At 33.9% G+C, this 17,847-nt stretch overlaps 1 protein-coding gene across 1 annotated transcript in view; it reads left to right on the top strand.

The window, feature by feature from the left end:
- Positions 1–17,847, top strand: part of MANEA (mannosidase endo-alpha) — an 88,832-nt gene that overhangs the window by 2,794 nt on the left and 68,191 nt on the right. Inside the window, exon 2 of the mRNA XM_046006394.1 lies at positions 11,449–12,027. Within this exon, the coding sequence (XP_045862350.1) occupies positions 11,487–12,027 (541 nt within the window). The 5' untranslated portion in view covers positions 11,449–11,486. The remainder of the gene's footprint in view (positions 1–11,448; positions 12,028–17,847) is intronic.

The following is a 17,847-nucleotide window of genomic DNA, read 5'->3' as shown; positions in this document are numbered from 1 at the left end:
ACCTGAGCCGAAGGCAGAGGCTTTAACCCACTGAGCCACCCAGGCGCCCCGAGAATAGACTTTTAGATAGAATTAACTATGTTATTAATTGCTTGCCAAATGCCCATCTTTAATAATCATCATAATACTCATTTTCATTCAGTGTTACTCTAAACAGGAAATGATTCTAAAAGTTTTATAATTCATGCTCAAATATCTGTGAATCAGGTAATAACTCATTGTAGAGATGAGAAAAGCAGAGAAAGATGAGGTCATTTGATTAGGCAAAATAGCTTTAAAAGGCACAGGTGGAGTTTATCTACCTGTAACCACAGTGCTCAGCCTTTAAGTTGCGGTGACCCACTGTTAATTGAGATGTGAAGGTTGGGATAGAGCCAGTGAATCATCTATAATGATGTAATAAATGAACATTCTAAGTGAGTGAATTAAGTAATTCAAAAAGAGGGACCAACTTAAACTACATTTACAGGCAAGAGTGGGGAGGTGGAGCACCTGGGTGACTCAGTTGGTTAAGCTACTGCCTTTGGCTCAGGTCATGATCCTGGGATTTTGGATCCAGTCCCGCATCAGGCTCCCAGCTCCATGGGGAGTCTGTTCTCCCTCTGTCTTTCCCCCCTCTCAATGCTCTCTCTCACTGTCCCTCTCTCAAATAAATAAATTAAAATCTTAAAAAAACAAACAAAAAAAGGTGGGGTGGCAGGACAAGGCAGCTTCCATAAATGGACATTTTGTGTTCTTGTGTAGATCTGAGAAATGAATCTAACAAATATACAAAGTTTCAGAGCTATTTGTCTTTTATATTTCTTCACCTTTATTTTTAAATCTAATTGATATTTACCATATGATTAAAATACTATCCTTTTACACTTTCATGTACATTATCTTGCATGATTCACAGAACAGCTTTGTCAGAAAACACAATAGGCAATACGTTTGTTCTTTTTTTTTTTTTAAGAGGTAAACATGGCTGATTTGGGACTTTGGTTTTTAGATTGCAAGGCCAATATTTTGTTCTATATCTTGACTCTTCCACACACTTTAGCACTCAGGCTCTTAAAAAGCAAGATCTTTCTACTTTTTATATCCTATAGTCATTGCTCTTGTTCTCTGTGGCTTGACAATGTTCATTACTGTTATTTCCTAAACTTTCCTTATGAAGTGTTCTAATTTTAGAAGGTAGAGTAGGAAAATAATCACTATATTTTATCACCCAGAGGTAATCATTTTACATGTGTTAGTGCTTTTCTTTGTGTATTTTTAATGTAGTTGAGATCTTGTTATATCCAGGATTCCTTTTTTGTTTTGTTTTGTTTTACTTTTTTTAACTTCCTGGCTTGTCAAATTTCTTACTGTCTTTAAGGGAAGGATTTGTTTTCATCTTGATATTTTGGAATTTTCAGGACAAGAAGTGATAGAGGCAGGCCAAAATTGTTGTATCATCTCTTTATTCTTCTCTGTAGGGTTGCCACACTCCATGCATTAGGATTTTACTCCCTGCAGTCCTATATTGCAGAGCTTGAAGGATGGTATTAATTGACGCTTCCCAGAAATGAGCATTAGGTTACCAGCTTATGTCCTCCCATTTGCTGGTGGGATTGGGATTGTTTCTTTCTTTCTTTCTTTCTTTCTTAAATTTTCAAATTTATACTTCTAGAAATGTTTCAAAAACAGAACAAACAACTCAGTTACTGTTTATTTTTCTTGTATATTCACTAAATGGTAATATTTTACTATATTTGCTTTATCATTGTACACATGTACACACGTTTTACATTATATATAGTTATATACATTACATGTAATATATATGTGCATATGTGTGAGTGTCTAATATATTGTCTGATGTTTCCTCATGTTTAGATCCAAGTTAAATTTTGACAAATACTATAGCAGTGATTCTGTTTCCTTCTTGGGTCATCTTGAAAGTTCATTTTGATGACTTGTATAAAGTGTTATCTGCTAGGTTTTGCACTGAGTTACTGTTGTTTCCTTTGTATTAATTAGGTGTCTTTTGGGGAGATTGTTTGGTAATATATGGGTATCCTGTTTCTCATCAAAGTTTTATTTCCTCATTTAATATCCGTAGATGATTTTTGCCTACTATGGTTGTTATGGTAGTTTCCAAATAGTGATATTCCATTAGTCCATCTAAATTTATTAGTTGGCATTCTAATATGAGTCTTCTTTATTCCTTTTATTTTTGCATTAAAAAAAACAGTATGAAAAAATACCTGTATGGATTCATTAATTCTTATTTTAATATCTGTTATTTATGACTCCTTATGTTATTGCTAAAATTGTTCAGGATTTAGCCAGCGGTTGCCTCTTCAGGCTGGCTCCTATATCCAGTGGACATGTCCCCAACACTTTCTGAGTACTTCTTACTTTCTGATAAGATGATCAAAGCTCATTTTTTACTTTCCCAGCCACGGTCTGGGAATCAACATTTCTCCAAGGAACTTGGTTCTTCTAAGCAGAGAAGGATATTTAAAAACCACTATCTTGGACCAGATGTCTTCTTTGCTGCTGGGGTTTCTTTGATTCTATTTCTTAGTGTACAGAACTAGGAAATAATATGAATATATTAATGTCTATATATACACAAACACACCCATATTTATTGATAAAAGCCACACATTGATACAGATACTAATTACAATCTGACAACACGAGTTTCATTCTAGCCTCCCACTTTTTACATAACTTTTTGTCTGTGAAAATCCTGAGCCCCAGTTTCCAGCATATACATTTGCTTATGTGTAGAATACACATTAAGATTACAGGACGCCTGGGTGGCTCAGTCAGTTAAGCGTCATCTGCCTTTGACCCAGGTCATGATCCTAGGGTCCTGTGATCTAGTCCCACATTGGTCTCCTTGCTCAGCAGGGAGCCTGCTTCTCCTTCAGCCTGCCACTCTCCCTGCTTGTGTTCTCTCTCTGACAAATAAAATCTTTAAAAAAAAAAATTTGCTAACATGTACCATTGTAAAAACAGCTTACTGACTAGAATTTAACATTTAATGCTTGTTTTTTGAGTATGTAAAATATGACATGGCTCAAAAAGCCAAAGCTGTACAAAAAGGTAGACTCCCTTCTATTCTCCAACCCTTCTACCCATTTTCCTCCTCCCACATTCTCTGTCCTCTTTGTTTTTACCCCTATACATAATCTCCCTCCTTAAGATTCTTATTTATTCTTCCTGTGTTTCTTTTGTGCACTTGAGAAAATATTTTTTTGAGACAATGTGTGTTTTATTTGCACTTTCCTTCTTTCACATATCAGTATATCCAGAAAATCAATTTATGTCATTTCAAAGAGCTGTTCCTCCTTTTATTTAGCTTATCACCCCAGTATTTTATAATTAAAATGCTATATATGGATTCATGTGCTATTTATGTGCTTTTTATTTTTAAGGTAATTTCCATGAAGTAGGACTTCTGAGTCCAAAGATAAATGGATGTGTAATTTTGTTAGCTATTGCCAAATTCACAAAAAGACTACCAATTTGCATTCAGCTAGCGATGTTTGGAAGTGCTTGTTTTCCCGTCTTCTTACCAACAAGATGTATTTTTGTTTTTGTTTTCTTAGTCTCCTAGATAAGGAATGATATCTTTATGTAGTTTTATTCTGCATTATTTTAAAGATTTATTTTAGAAGGGGAAGGGGCAGAGAGAATCTCAAACAAGCTCCATCTCACAACCCTGAGACTGTCCACTGGAGCCAAAATCAAGAGTTGAATACTTAGGTGACTGAGCCACCCAGGAACAACTTTAATTTGCATTTTTAAAAATTTTGAGTGAGGTAGAAGAACTTGCCATATTTTCACTGTTAATAATGTTTTGTTAATAGTGTTTTCAGATATGTATATTTTTAAATTTATGTAGTTAATTTGCCTTTTCATTTATTGCATATGAATTTTGAGTCATTGTTATAGTCTTCCATTACACTCAGGTCATAAGGGAATTCAGATGGAATTCCTTAGTCATTTCAATGGCTTTGAGCCCTACAAAATGCATTATTTTTTGGGAGACTGTTGAGGAAATAGGGGAGGATTGTTTAAAACCCCTGATTTAAAAATAGCAGAGAAGCTAAGAACATAAGTAGAAAATAGAAAGTGGCAGGATCTTGTTAAAACCCATGACTTTAAATTCAGTATCCATGTATGTAAGTGAGTAAGATTAATCAGAAATAGTTCAGATATTTACAAGGACTTAAAACCAGATTTGAAGATTTTACTGATTGGATTAAGATAATCTTCCTCTACCCTAACAGTGCTCAAGAAGCAAACATAGGTTTTCTCTGAAGAAAAATAATGTATAGAGCTTCATTGTCTCTAAAAATTTTCATTACAATGGCTGACATTCAATTAAAAAAAAAAAAATGCCCAGCTTGCAAAAAAAGTGACCAGATGTTGAGAGAGAGCAAAAACAGGCAATAGAAGAAGAATCCCTAAGATCCAATTCAGGTTAATAGAGGTGGACTTTAAATAAGTGCAATTAACATGTTCAGAGAATTAGAAATTGGAAAATTTTAGCAGAGAACTGATGGCTTTGAAAAGAGTTAAATGAAAATTCTAAGAGTTAAATAACATTAGATCACAGCTAAAGAGAATTAGGAAACTGGAAGAGTTCAGAAGTACTCAGACTGAGACATGGAGACATGAGGAAAATTTTAAAATGTTTAAAAAACAGTAAAATTCTAACAGGAGTACTGTATTCCAACATGAGAAATGAACGAGAAAGCAATAATGGGCAAAGCAGTATTTGAAGAGATTGTGGTCAACAATTTTACAAAGCTAAGGAAAGATATCAACCCACAGATTAAAGAAGCATGTTGGGCCCATAAGCAGGATAAATACTAAGAAAATCATATTCCATAGCAAAACTGTTAAAAGCCAAAGATAAGAAAAATAATAAAAGGAGCCAGAGAAAAAGAAAATATCCTTAAAATCTTTAAAAAATTAAGGAAAAGAACCAGAAAACAGTAGTTGTTTTCAACAGAAACAAAGGCAGAATATAATGGGTTGTGCTGAAAGAAAATTGCCAATATAGAAGTCTGTAGATTCTTGTTACAGTGAAGGCAAAATATATTTTCAAACAAATTAACATGGAATTTATTAGCAGTGGGCTGATACTAAAAGCCTTATTAAAGGGAATAATTTCTTCACCATAAGGAAAATTGTTTTGAATGGAAGTAGGGGGATGCAGGAGGAAGTGAAGAGCAAAGGAAAGGGTAAATGCAATGAATGTTGATTGTGTTAAACAATATTCCATCTGGTGGGGTTTAAGATTTGTGTAAAAAGTAAAGTACACCAAACAGGAGCACAAAATTGGGGGAGGGATAAAGGAAATAAAGTCTCCTAAGTGTGCTTTTATTGTTGAGGCATAGTAAAGTTCTAATTTATCCTGGATTTTGATGAGAATGCATGCTGTAATCAAAGATAAAAATAAGAGCAAAGAATGTAAATGTAGAATTAGCAAATAGGGAAAAATAAAAAGGTAAGAGAAAAAATGGAACTTGAAAGGAGGCCAAAAGAAAAAGCAAGGGTGTAAGACGTAGATTTAAATATCTGTATTTGCAGAATTTTAAATGTACTGCATACTACAATTACTGGACATAGTCTGTCAGATTAGATTAAAAACAGCAACAATAATAAAGTGATGTCCTATTTGAAAAAAGCTAACTAAGGTGACAAAAAATGATGAAAATGATACTCTGTTCCAGCATGAACCAAATGAAATCCATTGTAGCTATATTAATATTGGAGTCGAATGTAAGACAAAAGCCATCAGTGGAGAAGGAAAGGACATTTCATTGTAAAATAATATTCAATACTTTAGGAAAACAGTCTGCAAATTTGTCTCTACATAACATTAAAATTATGTAAACTATAGATATAAATACGGTAATGGGGGGATTTTTAACACAGAAGATGAGTGAGGATATGAAAAATATCAACAAAACGGTTAGCATCTTTGGGATGCCTGGGTGGCTCAGTGGGTTAAGCCTCTGCCTTCAGCTCAGGTCATGATCTCAGGGTTCTGGGATGGAGCCCCACATCAGGCTCTCTGCTCAGCAGGGAGCCTGCTTCCCCCTCTCTCTCTGCTTGCCTCTCTGTCTACTTGTGATCTCTCTCTCTCTGTTAAATGAATAAATAAAATGTTTAAAAAAAATGGTTAGCATATTTAGTTTGGTAGACACAAGTAGATGCCTGTAACCACTATCTATGGAATATGTATTCTTTTGAAGTGTATATGGGACTTAGTCATCGCTTAAGCCTTAAAGCAAGTCTCAACACATTTCAAAGGACTGAAATCATACAGGGGGTGTTTTCAGTGGATTCACACTATAAATCAACAACAACAAAAATCTAGAAAGTCTCCCAAATATAACACACTTATAGTCATTGGATGAACAATGGCAATTTGAATATATTTTGAGTTAAGTGGTCATAAAAATACAGGGTACAAAACTCATAAGATACTGCTAAAGATGCGATGGCAACAGCAGTGGTATAGTGTTTGAATCATACCGAGATCCTAAAAACAGACCATTAAATAGTAAAACCAAAACAAATACGTGTAACAAAACTGAAATAACGGATTATCCCCATAGACCCCAAGGTATGAGTGGAAGGGGACAGCTCACTCACAGCTATAAGACTTCTAACTCGGTTTGTGCTGGAAGTAGGAGAAGAAAGAGCAATAGTGCATCTGCTTCATTTGATAACATGATAAATATAGATGTTCTATTTATGGAATATATTAAATATATAGACATTAATTTGAGAGGAGGATAGCCCAGTCTGAGAATAAAAGCTGCAAGGGGGATATTAAATATAATATAGATATTAATTTGAAAGGAGGATAGCCCAGTCTATGAATAATAGCTGCAAGGGGGGGAGGGGAACTTTGAAATCTTCTGTCTAAAGAGGCTAGAGCATCTTGGTTTTAGGACAAAACCCCATATGCAAGAGTAACTTCTGGAAATAACTTTCAAATTGAGCAGAATAACAAAATAGAAGCCAAGAAATAAAAACATCCAGATAAATGTGGGAATGGAAGAAAACTCAACTGATCTCAGATAAAACTCAAGGCCATAGAAATATTTCACAAAAACAGAAGTTCTCTAGAGCATTAGGTTGGAAAAACTACCATGATAAAACACTCCTAAAAAGTGAGAGACTTATTTCATGTAATAATTCAGTAACAGAAAAAGATCAGTCAAATCTCATACAAAGTCGTTATAGGCAAAAAGGTTGAACATACTTGTAAACACTGAAGGCATGCCAGAGAGGCATGTTTACAAAATATGACAACTGTAACCTAATATTTAGATAGAAATAAAATAGTTACAAGATATGAATAAGCACATTACAACTATGAAAAGTCAAAAAGGAGCTAATTATTTCGTAAATGACTACAAGATAAACACAACAGATCAGGCCTTATAAGAGGGTAAAGAAACTTAGAAAATGCAGTTTAAAAAATTGAGCAAAATTCAAAAAATTAAGATTTTCTATAGAAGAAAAAGGAATGAAACAGAACAAATATTATAGTCGGAAACATTTGCTGACAAAAGTTGATGCCATTAGGTTAGTTAATTTCTTATTGGGAACATAAGGGATTTCCTGTGTGATTGTTTCTTTTTTCTCTATGAAGTACTATTGACTCTTGAGTGCTGGAGGTTAGGGGTGCTGACTCCTGTGCAGTTGGAAATCTGCATATAACTTCTGACTCTGGAAAAATTTAACAATCAATTACCCACTGTTGGCTGGAAGTCTTACTGGTAACAAACAGTTCATTAACATATGCTTTGTATGTCCTACATATTATATTCTTAAAGTAAGCTAGAGGAAAGAAATGGTATTAAAATAATAAAGAGAAAATGCATTTTTAGTACTGTACCATGTTTATCAGAAAAAAAAATCCACATATAAATGAATCTGCACAGTTCAAACCCACATTGTTGAAGGATCAACTGTATAAGACCTAGCTATTTGAAGACAATAAAGGAAATTCATGACATAACAGTAGGTATGATGAAAAATGAAAATGAAATTCTGAGGTTAGAAAGGTGAACATATTAGAGTTTGGTAACAGGAAGTTAACTGGTCTTGAGTGTTTATTTGAAATTTGTGATCATGAATTCATAGTGAAAAGTCAGCATGGTTGCATGTTTTTGTCCAATATATAGTTCTGTAGTTCTGAATCAAAGTCAAGACACACGTATTTATTTGTTTTTTTTTTTTAAGATTTTATTTATTTATTTGACAGAGAGAAATCACAAGTAGGCAGAGAGGCAGGCAGAGAGAGAGAGGAGGAAGCAGGCTCCCTGCCAAGCAGAGAGCCCGATGCGGGACTCGATCCCAGGACCCTGAGATCATGACCCGAGCCGAAGGCAGAGGCTTAACCCACTGAGCCACCCAGGCACCCACACGTATTTATTTGAAATTTTACCAGGTATGTATCAAGAAAGAGAAGTGAGGAATTAAAATGTTGAATTATGGACGATAATCTGTGTCACTAGAGACAAAACATGAAGAACAGGAGAAATAGCAGAAACAGTGGACTCCGTGGATAAGACATCTCAATAAGGTCAAGAAGTTGCCAGAATGAATTCTATTAAACTAGAGGGGTTCAAAGCACAAAAGGTTATGTTTGGAAAATGGGGGGTGGGGAGAAGTAAAGATTTTGGAGTGGTATAAAAGACTGGATCCAGAGTAGGAGTATGATACCTGAGTTGGTGAAGTGGGGGTGAAGGAACAATCTCTAGAAATGAGGCAAAGAATTGGGAGGCTAAACTTCTGGATGGATCATCCATGTTTGTAGAGTCACTAGAAATAGTGATGTGGGAAGAGAGTATGTTAAAATTATTATGGATGGGAGATTATTAGATTGAGAAAATGGTAAAGTTTGCTGTCTTGAATATTTTTTATAAGTGCTCCATCCTAATCTGAACTCTTATTATGGCAGTATTTTCTTACAAGTCTTCAGCGGTCCCCTGTTTACCAGAAAACTCCTCTTTCTCTGATATAGGATGGTTCTAGCATGGCACTATAGCTTTATTTTTCCTCCTCATCTTGTTTTCTTAGCTGTAGCCTGCAGAGGTTATTTGTTTCACGATGTGTCTTTCATGTCCAGTAAATATATCTTTGGGCACACTTTCTCTAACACTATGGCCATCTTTTTCCTTTCCTTTTCTACCAGCCTATGCATATTATACTCACTCTTCTAAGATCTCACTATTTTTTTCCTGAAGCATTTTCTTTAACTTATGTAAGGCATTTTATTGCTTTATATATGCCTTTCACTTCTCTGTTGGCACCTTTCTCTGAATTACAGTTACTTGCATGTGTCTTCTGCCTTCCTCATGGACTCTAAGCACCTTGAACATAAAAACTATGTCTAACTAAATCTATCTAATCAGTCTATTTCATGTGGCGCTTAGCATACTAGTTTTTCCACAATTGAGTTGCTCAATTAAGTTGTTATACATCTTTTTAGTTTTCTAGACTTTTGTTGATATTTCAACCAAATGAAATTTTTGTTCAAAAACAACAGTAAGGACTTAACTGTTTCTCATCTTAAAGTCAACTACGTCTATTTTCATAATGCTTGTTTTAGTTTATGTGTAATGTTATTGATTGGTTGCATGAGATACTTAAATGAATCTAGTTTTTGGTGTGGTAACAATGTATCCATTTAATAATAAAATTAATAACTTTTGGGGGGAGTCCCTAAACTAGAGTCTTAAGAGCAATAGAGAAAGGGTTACTTTGTATTTCCAAAGTGTAAGGAGAATACTTAGCATGAGAACGTTTTCATCAAACCAGTGGATTAATATAGTTTTAAGACAAAATTCTCCCGACCTATCTACCTATCCCTTTCCATTTTCATGGTTTTTTTTATGAGAGTGGAAGAACTGATGTTTTGGAATGCAGCTGTGGGAAAGAGGTGAGACATCAAGTAAGTGTCAGAGAAGGTTTAATGTTGTTCCACAGTATTTTTGTATATTTTATGTACATCTAATTATATCTAATTATATGTATTTAAAGCATATCTGTATGTAAAACTTATATAATCTATGTAGAAGGCTAATATGCATATTAATGTGTGTGTGTATCTATGCATATATATGTATGTATGTTTATATGGATATACCATATCTACTTAAATAAAATTTTGAAGCTGGCAAAATAAAATTAAAATTGGTTAGATATGTTTATGTTTTGGAAAAACTACGAAGAAAGGTGAGAGGATGGTAAATATAAAAGTCAAGTTCTCTGTAAGGCGAAGGGGCAGGGCTGGTGATTGGCAAGGGGCACAAGAGATGGAAATGAGCATTTAACCTGAAAGTTTCCTTTTTGAATGTTTATGTGTTTCAACCTAGACATGTCTTTTATATTAATCTTTAGGTGTAATGTATTTCACAATTAGACAAGGTTAACTTTGAGAGGAATCTATGATTTTATTCTTGAAATATGCTTGCTCATCTTAGTATTTCTTGCATGTATGCATAATGATGTAGCAATTTGTAGAAAGTATTTGTGTGTGTGTGTGTGTGAGAGACAGAATTACTTACTGGTTAGATTAAGTGTTATTTACTTGTCTTTTCTATTAGGATTAGTTTATCGTAACTTAATTCTCTAGAATAACAACAGCATGGTTTATTATAAAAAGTCATATTTTATAAATAAAGTTGATGCCAGTTTTTCCCCAAATACCTTTCTTGTAAGAAATTTGTACATAAAGACATTTTATTCATATGTATGTGTATATACCTATGTACATATACACACATTACACACATATGTGTATATATAGTTATTGAAACATAGAAATAGAAACACAATACCATTTTAGAAGTTATAAGTCCATGTTTATAACTTTTGTTCAAAAAGGTGTTCGTAGTTATAAAATAATGTATTTTTAAATTAGGAACCCCTCACTTGTGATCAGTCTTTATCTTTCTTTTCATTTCAGAAATGTCATAAAATGTGATTACTCTCTTCTTGTGCAATCATTATTTTAGTTAAAAGTTTGTTGAAAATCCATTTAATGACTAGGCTTTTAATCTATTCATAAGTATTTCCTTTTTTAAACTATGAGCCTTTAATTTTATATTTGGAAAATTTTAGTCCACTTGCATAGAATATTCTTTCCCTATATTCAGCATACACAAAATCTGTTCAAGAGATGCAAAATACTTTCTTAAATAAAATTTCCAAGATGTTTATCTTACAAAATATAATTGTGATACTTCCAAATAAATACCACCATTTAGTCTAGCCATATATAGATTTGTAGACATCAGTATTTGATGAGGACAACTAATATATTGCACTTTTAAAACTTTTCAATGTAATGAACTTTATGGATTTTAGTTTTCATTCAGATGAAATGCTGTCAATACCATTTACTAATTACCATTTTTCAATAAATTACAGCTAAACATTTACCATTTTGGAGTTTAAAGTATGTCATCATGGCAAAGTTTCGAAGAAGGACTTGCATCATTTTGTCACTTTTTATTCTATTTATTTTCTCCCTGATGATGGGTTTAAAAATGCTGAGACCAAATAAAACTACTTTTGGAGATCCTTTTGGACTTGAACTTCTTCCACTACTTCATCAACAAACTCGCTTAGGGAAAAACTTCGATTCCCAAAACAATGACAAAATCAACCGTGAAACAAGTAACAAGAATTTAAAAAGTGTTGAAATCACTATGAAACCTTCCAAGGCCTCTGAACCTTACCTGGAAGAGCTGCAACCTCTGAATTATTATTTACATGTATTTTATTACAGTTGGTATGGAAATCCACAATTTGATGGTAAATATATACATTGGAACCATCCAGTCCTGAAGCATTGGGACCCTAGATTAACCAAGAATTATCCACAAGGGAAGCACAGTCCCCCGGATGACATTGGCTCCAGCTTTTACCCTGAGTTGGGAATTTACAGCTCTCGGGATCCTTCTGTCATTGAAACTCACATGAAACAAATGTACTCAGCTTCAATTGGTAATTATTTTTATGTGTGTGTGTTTAGATATGTGATCTGTGTGTGTGTGTGTGTGTGTAAATATAGAACATTTAAGTTACTAATTACTCTTCACATTGTTATTAATTATAATCTTAAACTTATAAACTCTAATTAAGCTGCATGTATGTACTTAAACATCCAGGAAACCACCTTTTAATAGTACTTTAAAATGCATTGTATAATTTATAATTTTTGGAACATTTCTGGATATATTTTTATTGATTTCTAATTTAATATTAGAAATTTAAGAATTAAATTAGAAATTAGAAATAAATGGAATTAGAAATTCAATTAGAGTAGAATTGAAATAGAAATAGACTTAGAATTGAATTGCGACCTACATAAGGTACATTGGATTCTCCCACTTCAAGTATACAGCTCAGTGATGTTTCTGTAAGGTATACACCTGTTTAAACATTAGCCCAACATGAAGTAAAATATTCTATAGCCCAGAAACTTTCGTCTTGCTGCCCTCTTGCACATATTCTTCCCCAGGAAGCTGTGAATCTAATTTCTCTCACTGTAGTAGAATAGTTTTTAATGTTCTCTTACTGTGTGAAAGTAGAATCATCTAGCGTTTGTGTAGGTGGGCAGGGGGGGTCTTTTGCTCGGCACATCATTCTGAAGTTTACCCATGTTGTTAACTATGTCAGTAATTGAGTTATAATTATTGCTGAGTAGTAGTCCCCCATTGTATGATTATAGCAATTTGTTAACGCATTCATCTTAATGAACATTTTGACTGTTTCAGATTTTTGGCATGTAGTATATCATTTAGTCTTGGTTTTCTGTTTTTTAAAATTTGTCTAATCTCTGCTTTTTAAATCTGTGCTTATTAATATTTAATAGAATAATGATGTGGTTTATTTTAAATATTTTGTTTGCTGTTTTCTATTTATACTATCATATTCTTTTTTCTTCTTTTTCTGCCTTCTTTTTTATAGGATATGTTTATCCCATTTTTTTTCTTCTGACTTATATATTCATTTTATTTTATGATTGCTCTAAAATTTACAGTATACACTTTAACTTAACTGATCAGAAGTCTCTGGTTATTTTTGTTCCCTTTTTCCCTCAACTTTGTCTTCCCTCTAACTTCTGGCACTCCAACTGCACACATTTACATAGATTTACATACATTATCCCACAGGTAATTAATAAAAAAAATATATATTTGGGTGCCTGAGAATTCTTCAAATTATTAACCTACCCTTTAAAATAAAAAATGTCTCTGCTATGTTTCCTCTCTTATTAGTGTCCCTGACACTAGGGCCACAAGAATAAATTGGGTGTTCTCATATTTTTATACCTTTAAAAAGGCACAAATATTTTTATACCTGTAAAAAGGCACAAACAAACAAAAAAGCTCATTATTGAGCTGATAGGTATATAGAGATGTACAAGGCATTTCATGAACAAAACAATGTAGAATTCAGTGACTCTACATCAGGTATGCAAGATGACTTGTTTTTCTTCTGTAATTATTTTTTCCAGTTATTTAAGAAAATTTAATTTATAGCATATACTTATAGCTCCAGTTTCTATGTTCTATGAAATAAATTATGACATGAAATGAGATTGGTAAATTCAGAGAGCATTGACTACAGTCTCAGTTTACAGTTTACTTTTGGGTAGAGGACCTTTCAAATGACTTTACTATTTTGTACAAAGAATTTCTATCACATTTAAGGCTTTTTTATTGCAAGGTTGGCTTGTTTGTGACTGCTGTGCTTGACAAAAAATGGATATCCATGGTAGTTTCAGATTTTTTTTTTAAAGCAAACTGAGCTTTATGCAATGAGTATTTACCCCACCCCAACCCCCCGGCCCCCAGGCATGTTTTATATGAAGAAATAATACGTAAATGACATCCTTGATATGTTATTATTTGTGATTAGGAAGAAAACTTTCAGTTCATATGTAATTTTATGCCTGTCTTATGTTTATGAAGACGCTTCCCCCATATATTATTTTACTATGACATAATATGTGTGAACATGAATTATTTGCAATGAATTGTCAACAGTACAATTATTTTAATTTTAAATGTTGACTGTTTCACTATTGATCAAATATTTCTTTTGGTAGGTGTTATCAGAAAAGTAAATCCTTTGATAGAAATAAAAATGACATTGTAATCAATCTGTATGTTATTTTCTTATCAGTTAAGTATTGAATTATACTAATTTTTATTGAAATATTAACATTTAACATTCTGTAAATTAAAGGTATATAGTGTAGTTATTTGATATGGTATGGTTCCATTGGTATATGGTTCCCTATGGTTCCATATGGTTCCATATGGTATATGGTTCCATTTGATTACCATTGTAGCCATTAGCGAGTCCTTCTATCACATCTCATAATTATTATTTCTTCTAGTGGTGGAAAAAATGAAGATCTAGTCTCCTAGCAAGTGAATGTTTTTAATACAGTTTTGTTGTCTATAATCACTGTACTATGTATGAGATTTCCACATCTTATTTATGTATTAGTATCATATGCGTACCTTAAACAACCTCTCTCCCATTTCCCCACTCCTGAGCCTGTGGTAACCACCATTTCACTCTCTTTGTTTTGTTTGCATTTCATACAAGCTATCTGACAGTATTTGTCTATGTCTAACTTAGCATAATGTTCTCAAGATACGTCCATGTTGTTGCAACTGGCAGGATTTAACTACTTTTTCTGGTCTAAGAGTATTCCATTTTATATATGTATATGTATCACACTTTATACACACATATATATATGTATATGTGTGTGTGTGCGCACGCACGTACGTGTGCATCTATCTATATCTGTCCATCTATCAGTTTTTATCACCATGTCTTTGTCCATTTACTCATTGATGGACACATTTTGGCTGTCGTCTAATGCTGCAGTTACACAGGAATACACATATCTCTTTGATAAAGTTTTAATTTCTTTTGGATTTATACACAGAGTTGCGACTGCTGGATTATACACTAGTTTTTTTTTTAAATTTTGGTCTCCATAGTGGCTGAAATAATTTACATTCCCACCAACAGTGCACAAGGATTACCTTTTCTATACATCCTTGCCAACACTTACTATCTTGTTTTCGTGATAATATCTGTTATACGTGTATGAAGGGCTATTTCACTGTAGTTTCGATTTATATTTCCTTGATAGCTAACGATGTTGAACACTTTTCATGCCAACAGTGGCAAGTCTTCTTTGGAAAAGTGACTCTTAAGTTCTTCTGCTTAATTTTTAAGTGGATAATTTGTGGGGATTTGTTCATTATTGAGTTACAGGAATTCTATGTATATTTTGGGTATTAACCCATTATCTGTTAAATGGTTTACAAATCATTTATTTGCCTTTTAATTTCTTAATTGTTCCTTTTGCATTGTAGAAGCTTTCAAGTTTGATGTAGTCCCACTTGTTAATTTTTTCTTACTTGGGCTTTGGGTGTCCTATCCAAATGTTTAAGTCCGATCCATTTCTAGGTGATTTTTGTGTGTTGTGTAAGATAGTCCAATTTTCTTTTTCTGCATTTTGTTATCCTGTGTTCCTGGAATCATTTGTTGAAGAGATATCCTTTCTCCATTGAATATTAATATTCTTTGCTCCCTTATTCTTTATTAGTTGATTACAAATGTGGGGGTTTAATTCTAAGTACTCTATTTTATTCTGTTGATCTAAGTGCCTATTTTTATACCAGGATCATACTGTATAATTAGTATGGCTTCCTCGTATAATTTGAAATCAGTAACTATGGCTCCAGTTTTGTTATTCTTTGTTATCATTGCTTTGTCTATACAGGGGTCTTTTGTGGCTCCATACAAATTCAAAGATTGTTTTTTTTTTATTACTATGAAAAATGCTATAGGAATTTCTTTTTTTTTTTGGCTTAAATAATGGAGGGTTTTTAAAATATATTTTTATTTACATTCAATTAATTAACATAGGGTATTATTAGTTTCAGAGGTGGAGTTCAGTGATTATCAGTCTTATATAGCACCTGGTGCTCATTACATCCTGTTACCTCCTTAATGTCCATCACTAAGTTACCCCATCCCCCTAGTCCTCTCCCCTCCAGCAATCCTCAGTTTTTTTCCTATGATTAAGAGTTTCTTATAGATTACCTGGCTCTGTGGAGTTCGTTCGTTCGTTCGTTCTTTCTTTCTTTCTTTCTCTCTTTCATTTTATTTATTTGTGTCAGAGACACAAATAAATTGTCAGAGAGCACACGTACAAGCAGGGGGAGCAGCAGGCGGAGAAGCAGGCTCCTCACTGAGTATGCAGCCTGACATGGGATTTGATCCCAGGACTCTAGAATCATGACCTAAGCCAAAGGAAGACACTGAAACAACTGAGCCATCCAGGTATCCCACCCTCTGTGATATCATCTTGTTTTATTTTACCCTTCCTTCACTTATGTTCCTCTATTTAGTTTTTTTAAATACCACATATGAGTGAAATCATATAGTAATTGCCTTTCTCTGACTGACTAATTTCACTCAGCATAATACCCTCCAGTTCCATCCATGTCGATGTAAATGATAAGTATTCATCCTTTCTGATGACTAATATTCCACTGTATAAAAATATATACTATATCTTCCTGGGACGCCTGGGTGGCTCAGTTGTTAAGCATCTGCCTTTGACTCAGATCATGATCCCAGGGTCCTGGGATCGAGCCCCTCATCAGGCACCCTGCTTGGTGGGAGGCCTGCTTCTTTCTCTCCCACTCCCCCACTGCTGTGTTCCCTCTATCGCTATGTTTCTCTCTGTCAAATAAATAAAACCTTAAAATATATATACACACACATACAACACACACACTCTATCTTCTTTTTCCATTCATCTGTCTATGGACATCTCACCTCGTTCTACAGTTTGTCTGTTATGGATATTGCTGCTATAAACTGTGGGGTGTGGGTGTCCTTCGGATCAATACATTTGTATCATTGGGGTAAATACCTAGTAGTGCAATTGATGGGTCCATAGGGTAGCTCTATTTTCAACTTTTTGAGGAACCTCCATACTGTTTTCCAGAATGACTACAGCAGCTTGTATTTTCACCAAGAGTATGCAAGGGATCCCCTTTCTCCATATCCTTGCCAACGCCTGTCATTTCCTGACATGTTAATTTTAGTCATTCTGAATGGTGTGAGGTGGTATCTCACTTCCCACCATTGTGGTTTTGATTTGTATTTCCCTGTTGCCAAGTGATGTTGAGCATTTTTCCATGTGTCTGTGGCCATTTGGATGTCTTCTTTGGAGAAATGTCTGATTATGTCTTCTGCCCATTTCTTGATTGGTTTAATTATTCTTTGGGTGTTGAGATTGAGAAGTTCTTTATAGATTTTGGATACTAACCCTTTAATAAGGCATTTGCAAATATTTCTATTTTTTCAGTTGTCTTTTAGCTTTGTTGACTGTTTCCTTTGCTGTGCAAAAGCTTTTTATCCAGGTGAAGTCCCAATAGTTCATTTTTGCCTTTGTTTCTCTGGACTTTGGAGATGTGTCTGGCAAGAAGTTGCTGTGACCAAGGTCAAAGTGGTTGGTTCCTGTGTTCTCTTCTAGGATGTTGATGGATTCCTGTCTCACATTGAGGTCTTTATCTATTTTGAGTGTGTTTTTGTGGATGGGATATGGAAATGGTCCAATTTCATTCTTCCATGTAGCTGTCCAATTTTCCCAACACCATTTGTTGCAAAGGCTCTCTTTTTTCCATTGGAAATTATTTCCTGCTTTGTTGAAGATTAGTTGATCATAAAGTTGATGGTCCATTTCCGGTTTCTGTGTTCTGTTCCATGGATCTA

Source organism: Meles meles, chromosome 5 (assembly GCF_922984935.1).
Source record: "Meles meles chromosome 5, mMelMel3.1 paternal haplotype, whole genome shotgun sequence".
Classification (NCBI taxonomy): Eukaryota; Metazoa; Chordata; class Mammalia; order Carnivora; family Mustelidae; genus Meles; species Meles meles.
Note: the sequence above shows the minus strand (reverse complement) of the source record. Positions and strands in the feature narration are given on the sequence as shown.